This window comes from Otolemur garnettii, unplaced genomic scaffold (genome assembly GCF_000181295.1).
Source record: "Otolemur garnettii isolate 467f Iridium unplaced genomic scaffold, OtoGar3 scaffold00002, whole genome shotgun sequence".
Lineage (NCBI taxonomy): Eukaryota > Metazoa > Chordata > Mammalia > Primates > Galagidae > Otolemur > Otolemur garnettii.
This window is the reverse complement of record NW_003852397.1, coordinates 47433148-47444053: the sequence shown is the minus strand read 5'-3', so window position 1 is coordinate 47444053 and position 10906 is coordinate 47433148. Positions and strand designations below refer to the sequence as shown.

General features: G+C 43.4%; 1 protein-coding gene across 2 annotated transcripts in view; it reads right to left on the bottom strand.

Annotated features, from left to right (window-relative positions):
* Positions 1 to 3067: 3067 nt before the first annotated feature.
* Positions 3068 to 10906, bottom strand: part of TGFBR2 (transforming growth factor beta receptor 2) — an 84286-nt gene continuing 76447 nt past the window's right edge. The window contains exons 6-7 of one of the 2 annotated variants that reach the window (XM_003781763.3): positions 8794 to 8921; positions 3068 to 5718 (exon numbers count right to left, since the gene is read on the bottom strand). In XM_003781763.3, coding sequence (XP_003781811.1) covers positions 5539 to 5718; positions 8794 to 8921 — 308 coding nt within the window. In that variant the 3' untranslated portion in view covers positions 3068 to 5538. The remainder of the gene's footprint in view (positions 5719 to 8793; positions 8922 to 10906) is intronic. The other variant, XM_023513869.1, reaches the window with a different exon arrangement.

The following is a 10906-nucleotide window of genomic DNA, read 5'->3' as shown; positions in this document are numbered from 1 at the left end:
TTTCACAGTGTGTGCAATTTTAGCTTAATTAGACCAGGAAGACTATTAACAAGTTATTTTTAAATGCACTGAAGATCAGGAGGTATATTAGAATTAAATTACACTGTGTGAGGCTGATTGGCAGGCCATGTACTGTGGGCAAGTTCACAATCTTGTCTTTATCAGCACAGTTTGCAAAGTAGGCCTGAAAGGCATGGCCCCAAACCCATAGAGTGTGGAGCTATAATTATTCAAGTTAAAAAAAAAGAAACTAATTGGAAATGTGATAAGCAATGATTAGGCAGCCTGTTTCAGGAGGAAAATGAACAAAATGAGCAGATGCCAACTGTGGTGGCTTCAGTGAAAAAGGACAGACACACTTGTTTAAATGAAAAGTTCCCTGTCTATCACCTAAAGAAGGGATTTCCCTCAGGACTGGACTATTAGCATGGCATTTGCATAGAGAACTGAAAACAAAAACAGCCAGCACAAATAGAAACTCTTGGGCACAAAGAAAACCTGCATTCAAAGGATGCTGGCTGGTACAGGGGGCTGAGTCCCTGCCGAGGGTACTTGGGGACTGATTGCCAACTGGGAATGTTCCTGACCTTGCAGTAGCAAGAACTGAAATAACCCAGCAAAACAGAGCAGGGAGGGGGTTAGAAGACTTTGGCTCCTGTTTTGGCTGAAACTCTTGGTCTGAAGCCCAGAGCTCATGTGCATTTGAGGAATGACCTTCCCTCCCTGGGCTTCCTCATGGCCATCCCTCTCCTCTCCAGGGCCAACTGCATCTTCCTCCTCTGCATTTGGGACTAGTAAATCTGACTCTGGAGCCCTCCAGAGGCTCCGTGTCATGGCTGCCTGATTCCAGCTTTACCTTGTATTCAAGATGGGAACTTGAGCTTGGGAAAATTGCTAATTATGGGTCCCTTAGCAAGACCTCCCTCTCCGCCTCAATTTCCTCATCTATAATATTGAGGTAAGATACTCCATAATAAGATACTATGAACAAGTTATTTTTAAATGCACTGAAGGGTTGTTGTGGGGATTAAAGCAGACAAAAGAAGGTAAAACAGAGATTAGTTCTTGGTGCTTACTGAGTTCTCTCAATACATGTTCATTAAATTTTAGCAATTAATATGCATTTGCCCCCTTGGGTGGAGCTCCCTAACTTCAGTCATCCATTTTTACTTCTCTTGTAGTTGCCATAAATAAGTACCATGGTATGCTTAATGATTTTCAAACTCAATTAAATTTTTAAAAATCAACTGTACTTCAAGCATTAATATTTGCCCAAGCCAAGGCTTCCTGTGTTAATGTTTTTTAATACTAATTAAAAGTAAAAATAGATCCCCTAAAAAATGTTTTTAAAGGTTGTCACAACTTGAAGTTATCTCAGACACCAGTACCCATTTCACACATCAGGAAACACTACACACATTCACTCCTCTTCCCACTGTGCTCTCAGCAAGCATTTAGATAACACTTATCAGGCCAGTGGAGAGCAAGTTAGGCAACAGAAAGGAACAAGCAGCACCTTCTCTGCCCCCAGTGAGCAAAGAGACCCAGAGAGAGAAGAGGACAATGATGAGGCAGCGTAATGTCTCCTGGGGGTGACATTGGTGAGGGGGACCATTTTCCTTTCTAGGCAGGTCATGAAAGTAGGGAAAAGAAACAAGCAAAGGGCCTTCTGAATTCCAGTTCCAGGGCAGTTAGCTATGCACCCAAATTCTACCTGTGAGCTTTCTGCTTGAGCTCCCTGACCATAGGATTCCACAGCTAAAGGAAGATTAAATCTGATGACACTGGGTCCTGGGTGAATTAAAGATCTCCTCGTATTAACAATACTCATGGAGGACAGAAACTTACCTGTCCCACGGGCCTGGGGAATATGCCCATTCTCCTTTCCTCTTAGAGCTCTCTAGGATTGACCTCAAAATCTGCCTTTTTGCAAAAAGGCATTTAATATTGGCCAACATGTATTGAAGGTTTTCCAAGTTCAAGACACAACTCTGAAAGCCTTGTGTGTACTCTTTATCATGATGGTATCTTGCATAGGATGAGGCTTGTAACATCCCATCTTACACATAATAAAATTGAGGCATGGAGGGGTTAAGTAATTTGCCCAGACAACACAACGGGTAAATCAAGAAACAGGTAACCTGTAAAATTAGTAACCATTAAAATTGCTAGTACTTCAAATGGGACTATACCTAATGTTCACAGTAGGGCCACGTCGTCTTGCTCCAAGATTTTCAGCTGGAAGGGGTTTTGTCTTCCAGGAGACGTTTGGCAGTGTGTGGAGAAACTTTTGGCTATCACAGCTTTTGGGTAAGGGCTACTGGATTCTAGTGGTTAGAAGACAGGGAGGCTGCTAACCATCCTACAGTGCCCAGGACTACCTCCCTCCTCCCACCAAAGAATTATTCAGGGCAAAACATCAGTGCACCAAGGCCAAGAATCCCTGATGTAGGCACTTCTATTGAAGAAGTCATAAAACCTCTCTGAATCCAAACCAGGTAGCCTGAAGTGCAGGCAGAAAACCTCATACAATTTTTCACAAGAAACCCAATAAACAATGACCTGAAGCCAAATTCCTAAGATGAATTCATTTTGCCATTAGATAAGTCAATGAATAGCAACACAGGGGATGTGAGGGGCTGAGTGACAGGAACAGGGCAGCAGGGCACATGACAAGAGCTGAGAAGACAGCTGACAGCCTGCAAGTATGAGGGTGAGGGGTGGGCAGAACAGAAGAAGCCGGAATAAGCTCTGAGCAGAAACCTTGCCTGTGAAAACCCCTGGAAGAAACAGACATGTGGAATAGGCAGCTCTAAGGATCCTGGGGAGACGTCACATGGCACACAGAGCGGCCCAAACCAGGACATGGGCACAGGGGCAGGCCACTAGCAGCAGCTGCTGCATCGCACAGGATTAAGTTTCTATGTTTGCTTTTTTTCTTTTTTTTTGTTTTTTTGATTAAGAGACCTGAGGCTATCAGTGGATAAAGACAATAAATATGAAAAGTTGGGTGTTTTTCTGGTGAAATTTTCTGCATTAAATGCTGAAGAATTAAGTGAGCCAAGAGGGATTAGGAAGAGGAAGCAGGAAGCTCACCTGAATATTTTTGCTTTATTGAATCTAATAAACATTTTATTTATATAAAAGACAAACAATGCATAGAATGAAAATAAGTGCTTGAGATCTTTGATATAAAAAGAGTATATAGCATTCACATTCCTATTACATGAGTACGGCTGAAGTGTTCCATAGAAGAATAAAACTTTCCCTTTAAGTATAGTAGTGAGAAAAAGTCAGTATGTTTAGGAACTACAGAATGTTATTCCTTGGTCTTTTTTATTTAGTAAGAAAAAAAAAAAAATAAGCCACAGTATCGTCTGACACTACATTCCAGTTTATGCTGCTGATAACCCAGAAGGGATGGTGCTGTTTGGAATCTTGGAAGAGTCCATTATAGGATCAGTATTCTAGAAATTCACCACTAGAGGTCAATGAGCAACAGCTATTGGGATGGCATGGTGCGCCCTAAGGTGTGAGAGCAATTTCTAGGTGCTTCCATGGCATGGCAGTCAAATAGTCATTAACTCCCAGCCCACCAACACGGAGTAGGGCCTCAAGGTTCCAGCTAACCCCCAAATTCTCTATGGATCCTAAAACTTCAATGACACGAGACCTTCCAAAATCCAAACAGAGCACTGCCAGTCCCTAATATTCCTATTGGGCTGAAAACAAGTAGCTTCAAACTTTTTTTTTTTTTAAAACAGATTACTTGCAGCATTAACACTTGTTGTAGACTAACAAGTTTCCTATGAAGTATTAAAGCTCATTCTTTGTTCTGGTCCATGAGGACACAGATTTCTTTACTGCAAATGGGACTCCTATGTCCCCCATTCAAGTCCTCGCTCCCAGTTTCTGCAAAGGTTGGGAAGGGTGGTGTGATGAAGAGACTGGTCATCACGGGAAAAGCTTCTTGGAGTAAAGAGCTTCCCTCCCTACTGCAGAGGGGAAAACTATTAACATATGAGCAAAAGAGGCCAGAGTTAACTGGGACCCCTTAAAGGAGGTCCCTTTTAGTCCAATGAAAGGCCAACTTCAAATCTTAATACCAGACAAGTAGTCAAAAGCATACTATGTAGCCAGAGAATTGACTGCTTGAATGTACATTTCTTACGGAGACCTTGGTCAGGGGCAGTTCTACTCCCCAGACTAGGGTGGAGGGGAGGGGGAGGAGCAGCGGAAAGGGCCAATGTTAAGCAGCTTTATAAGTGTGTCCATACTTCAGTTTTGTGAATATGCGGACTGGAGAGAACTGGAAACCTTCTGCTATCCTTACCTGGGGATCCAGATTTTTCTGCAACATCTCCAAATCTTAAAAAATTGGCATAATTTTTTAAAACACTGCTGGCCGAGTAAAACACACGTTCAGAGTGCTAAGGATTATGGCAGTATTGTGTAGTTCAAATCCTTTGCACTAGGCCAAAAAGGAGCATTCAGGAGCACCAAAAGATGGAACCTTTGCATAAAAAGCTAGAGACTCACATCAACTGTTAAAAAAAGTTAATCCCAATGAACTTTGGAGCAGGGGTTTGTTGACTTTTAGGAAAGGATGAAGGCTGGAAGAGAAGGATAGTAATATAGGCATAGAGGGAAGATGGAGAAAAGAAAATCTCGCATTAGTAAATGGTATGGCAATTTCATGAGTGAGGACATTTGGCCGCCTCATTTTTCTGCAGCCTATAAAAATACAATATGGGGCTTGAAGCCTTATGCTACTAGAGATGGGCAGTGTTTCTGAACTAGGATGAAAAAAAGTGGTTCACAAATTAGACGTGGGGCTTGGAGCTCAAGTAAAAAAGTCCAGGAAAACAATGGCATACAGGAAGCTCAGGAACACTTGTTCCCAAATAGTGCCACTATATTTAACTCCATGGCCAGAGAAGAACCCCAGTGCAGGGAATGATTATTGTGCAGAAGCAAGTGCAATGTGGCCGTAGCAGGTTCTGAGACTCATTGGGGCTGTCTCCTAATTCAAAGTTCCCCGTCATCTAGTCAGAGAACCTTCATGTATGTGATTGTCAAGTGCTAATGCTGTCACGGGTCCCTTCCTTCTCTGCTTGGTTCTGGAGCTCTCCAATAAAACCAATTTCCTGGGAATATTCGATCTTTTTCCTTGCCTCTTTTCAGAGTATGGCTATAGATATAGACATATATAGATATATATATATATAAAACATAGCTATTCCATATTTATATACAGGCATTAATAAAGTGCAAAAATGTTATTGGCTATTGTAAAAATCAATCTCATTTCCTGAGGAAGTGCTAACACAGCTTATCCTATGACAATGTCAAAGGCATAGAATGCTTTATGTCACCCACTCCCTGCCGCTGTTTCTGTTCATCCCCGCAGCTTGCAGGGAGGGGAGTGACCGCCTTGGTTTCCAGGAAGCATCAGTTCAGGGGCGGCTTCCTGCTTCCCTGTGTTCTTTGGCGAGAGGGGTGGCTTCTTTAGGCTTGGCCCAGCCTGCCCCAAAAGAGCTATTTGGTAGTGTTCAGGGAGCCGTCTTCGGGAATCTTCTCCTCCGAGCAGCTCCTCCCAGAGAGCCTGTCCAGGTGCTCCAGCTCGCTGAAGCGTTCTGCCACACACTGGGCTGTGAGACGGGCCTCGGGGTCGTGGTCCCAGCACTCGGTCAATGTCTCGCACACCATCTGGATGCCCTGTAGTGAGAGAGAGGTCCAAAGGGCACCATGAGTAGTGGGCTCTGCAGAGGGCAATGTGGCCCACTGAAGTTGCTTCTATAATGCAGGCTGGGTCCAAAAGAGCCTGAGCATTTAGCCCCACAGTGTGAGGCCAGCCAGTTTCATATGAAGCATGGGGTCCACAGTGGGTTGCTGCCCTCAAAACCTGGCACACGTGTTTGCTCTGGGGCTATCTGGTCATAATACGGCCGGACACCACAGTGACCCTCTATGGGATTTCTGGGGTACAGTAATATTCCCACACCTGAATATTCCCCATGAAGAGGCCCCTGATACTATTTCCACACCTTTATTTGTTATTTAGAACAGAGTAACTTCACAGAAAGATGGAGTAGAAGGTCGAGTTTCCATAAACCCCTTCCCAGCACAGGCACAATCTCCCCCATCTCGACATCTTGCTTCTACATGATACATTAGTTATAATTAATGAATTAACATTGACACATCATTATCAATCAAAGCTCATAGTTGACATTAGGATTCCTTCTTGGTGATGTCATTATGGGTTTTGACAAATGTATAATGACCTGTATCTGCCCTTATACCATCATACAGAGCAGTTTCTCTGCCCTGCAAATCCTTTGTCCTCTACCTGTTCATCCCTCTCTTTGCCCAGCCCCCAAATTCTTTGAAACCACTATCTTTTACTGTCTGTAGTTTTTACTTTTCTTTTTTTTTTTTTGAGACAGAGCCTCAAGCTGTCCCCCTGGGTAGAGTGCCGTGGCATCTCAGCTCACAGCAACCTCCATCTCCTGGGCTCAAGTGAGTCTCCTGCCTCCGCCTCCCAAGTAGCTGGGACCACAGGCGCCCGCCATAATGCCTGGCTATTTTTTTGGTTGCAGCTGTCACTGTTGTTTGATGGGCCCAGGCTGGATTCAAACCGGCCACCTTAGGTGTACGTGGCTGGTGCCTTAGCCACTTGAGCCACAGGCGCCAAGCCAGTTTTTACTTTTCCACAGTGTCACATAGTTGAATCATGTGACTTTCAAATAGCTGAATACCCCAGTCAGAGAGGTATATAGATGTTAGCTCAGTTTCATTTTATAAAATCTATCTTTTCTGGAGTGATTCATTACCAGCTTCTCAGAGCTGCCAAGTATGGCCTCTGCAGTGTCCATTCCTTTCCAACAACATTGGGCAGGACCTAGTATCTCTGTGGGTCAGGTATGCTTGACTATAGTCCATTTCATAGGGTCCACCCTAACCCATGAACCCATCCGGAAACTCCTGCCCAGGAAAATGGTGAGAACTTTCTATTACTAGCTTAGATTTTATTTTGCAATGCAAATATTTTTGTTACCATTTCCAGTCCTTTGGGGAAATAAAGTAGGCAGGAGTTAAATACATATTCTGATAAGTGGAAGAGATCAACACCGCCAACAGAGATCCCTTATATCGGTGGCCAAGGTGGGACAGATGAATCCCAGCGCCACTTAGGAGAACTGGCATTTTCCCTGAACGTCTTCTAATATACCACGTTCCCCCACACACCTAGCAGCCTCTCTCTCCCTCCCCACCTTGTGAGTTCATGATGTTGAATTAATTGTATAATTCACCTAAATGACGGTATTGATTGATGGCCCTGTTAAAAGTAGAGTGTTATTGTTGGTATACAAGTAACATTTATTTTATTCTGGCACTGTAATTACAGGCAGTAAATTAAATTAAATATTAAGCATTAACTTGAAATCAATAGGGCAACAAATCTCATTATGAGAAAAATGTATTATGCAAATTCTTTCCAGAATTTTATCATTATGAATAATGGCTTCATTACAAGAACTGTACAGCAGAGGTGGTAACCGAGTTTGAAAGAAACATAACACTCTAGCATTTGGTGATTTCAGAGTTTGTGCAAGATGGTCTTGCATTTTTAGAGTCAGAGAGGATTTGGCCCAAATCTGGAGAAGCCCCTGACCCAACACAGTGTGGTTCACTGCCGCCACCTCTTCACCCTGACTTTATTAAGGTCTGTCCACTGAAGTGGCTCGGGGCCAGGGCTGGCGCAGACCAGGCTTCCTGCTCCATATGTCTTCCCGATTGTGCCAGATTTGTTGTTTCTGTTTCTTATCTGAACTTGCCTTGCCCTTAGGAAAACCTACAACTTAGCCTCAGCTTTCACGGATGAGGGAATTCTTCCAAAAGAGGCAATAAAAGGTTTTAGTCAGTAGAAAGAACAGTTTGTCAGTGAGCTAGGAGTACACTGTTCTCTCTCATTCTTTACTCAGGGTCCTTTCCTGGGTGTGTCAGACCTAGGGACAGTTCCTTCTCACAACCTATTATGTTTTTCTTTTTCTCTGACCATTGCCATTCTAAGTGCCCCTAAAACTCTGGGTAGGCCTCCTACTGCCTTGCTATGCAGACTTAGCTACCATTTCTTGAAAAGAAAAAATAAGAAGCCATTAGGATGTTCCCTACAGACATGTTTCCCGTTCCTTCACTGGCGTTTTCCTCTTCCTTGCTTTCCTTCATTCCAGAGTGAGGAGCTGGCCTCCTCTTTCCCACGCACACGCACGCAGGCCTCTCCCAAGTCTGTGTGCACAGCCTGCAAACACCTGTGCACGGCCCTCTGCACGCCGCAGTCCCTTCTCAGTCCAGCTGCCTGAAAAACCCTGCTTGTTTCACATCTGCTAAGTATTTCCTTCCGGAGATGAAGATTCCCAGCAGAAAACAGTTGGAACCCATAGGGAACGAAACATAAACTCCCCAAGTGAAGGCATGGGGCTGAGTAGCAGAGGCTGCAAGAAAAAATATTTCAACCCCAAACCAAGGGGACTTGGAAAACATGACAAATGCCCTTCAGATGATTATTCAGGAGGTCACTTTCAATGTTGTACATACCTGCTGGTTGAAACTTAGCATAATAGCACCATCCACTTTACTGGCTTTTTTTTAAATAAACAAAACCTTAACAGGGTCATAGATCACAAAGGGACCTGCCTTCAGATTTAAGCCCAATACCCCAGAATTCCTTTCTTCCCAAGAGGCAGCTTGGAATGAATCCTTCTCACCCTATGAACGGTCGCTCCTTACCTGGTGGTTGAGCCAGAAGCTGGGAATTTCTGGTCGTCCTCGGTCTCTCAACACATTGTCCTTCATGCTCTCCACACAGGGATGCTCCCTCACCTTGGAACCGAAGGGAGGCTCATAATCTTTCACTTCTAAGAAGAAAGCAGGCAAACACAGGCACATTGAGAATGGTGTGTGCAGCTGAGGGAACTGAGTGTGGTGGAGATGCTTGGCTGGGTAGCACAAGGCACCAAGTCTCAAAATACATCTGTGGTTACTCGAAGGGCAACTCTTAACAACATTGGAATCAAAAAAGAAGGAGGGAGTGGCTAAGGAAAGAGCTGGAAAGTAGTCAATGAATGACTAGTGAGTGCTTACTGTGTGCTGGGAACTAGGCCAATAGCTGGGGACAGAGTGGACAGCAAGGCGGACAGGGTCACAGAGTTTACATTTTAATGCAGGTATTCTGTACAGGGCCACATTGCCCCAAAGGGGTGAAACTGGTTCTTGGAAAGTAGAAAATTTTACATATTACAATAGTTTGTGGCCCTCGAAAGCCCCATAGTACATGAACAGATTTACTATGTGATACTAAACTTCATGAAGATACCCAGCCATAAATGCAATGCCATTCTGGTACATGGGACAGCGTGGACGAACCGTGAGGATGTTATGCTGAGTGAGGTAAGCCCGACACAAGGACAAACACTGCATGATTCCTCTCACAGGAGATGCTCTGAACAGGAAAATTCAAGAGACAGGTGGATTCATGCTCTGAACAGGAAAATTCAAGAGACAGGTGGGTGCCCAGGAATTAGAAAAAGGTGGCGGGTGAGGAGTTATTCTTCTATGGATGAAGAGTCTGGGGAAATGAAATTTATGAAAAAATGGAAAAGAGAGATGGTTGTATGATGTTGCAAAGGTGCTTAATGTCAGAAAAATGAACACTTAAAATCACTTAAAATGGCTAAGATGGGTAATTTTCTAATATGTATGTTTTACTACAGGAAAAAAAAATCAAGGGGAGAAGTAATTAGGCAAGAAATTATCTACAAAAGCCCATTACAATAGCACAGATGAAAAAAGGGTTGAGAAGTGCTGCTTTAGTGAGATGATAGAGGGGACAGATTAACTACAACATCAAGAGGCAAAATTCCAAAATGATAATGTTTCCTTTTCTTTTCTTTGTTCTTTTTCTTTCTTTCTTTTTTGAGACACAGTCTCACTTTGTGGCCCTGGATAAAGTGCCAGGGTGTCATAGATCACAGCAACCTCAAACTCTTGGGCTCAAGCAATCCTCTTGCCTCACCCTCCTAAGTAGCTGGGACTACAGGCACCAGCCACAATCCCGGCTATTTTTAGAGATGGCGTTTTTCTCTAGCTTAGGCTGGTCTTGAACTCCTGAGCTCAGGCAATCTACCTGCTTGGGCCTCCCAGAGTGCTGGGATTACAGGCATGAGCCACAATAATATTTCTTCAATGATATGTGCTATAAAGAAAATAATAAAGATGTAATAACCTTTCACTAGGGCTTTGGGTTTCAACTAAGGTCAATTTTTTCATAGAAACTTCCTTGAATATCCTTCAAATCATTCTTGGTTAGAGGTCCCAGGCAGAGCTCTATCTTAGCATATGTCCTATTATAATAGATTCACCTGCTTATTTGTCTCACTCAAATAAACTGTGAGTATCTGGGGGCAGAGTAAGGGTCCCTTTCTCACGCTTGCATTTTTAATGCTAAGGACAAGGGCCTTCCCAGGCGGCAGGCTCTCAGTACATGTTCTGTGAGTAAATGAATGAATGAGTGAATGAATCTTCAATCTTTCCCAAAGTAGCAGTGCATAAACTCTGAATGAATATTCAGTCAACACACTAATTTAAATGAGCAGGCTAATATACATGCCAGTGGAACATAGGGCCATTAAAGATAGAAAACATCCCACAATAGTAAAAATGACTGGGCTGGAAGGAGAGGATGAGCTGGGGTTTAGGATCTTTGGCCTTAGCATCAGAATAGTCTTATTTGATGGGTAAAATGTTCAATAATTTGCACTTCTAGGCTAAGAATTGAAGAAGCTTTCATGGCAAAATGACTCCTTAAAATGGGATGTGTTGTTTTCGTTCATTTGTTTTCTGT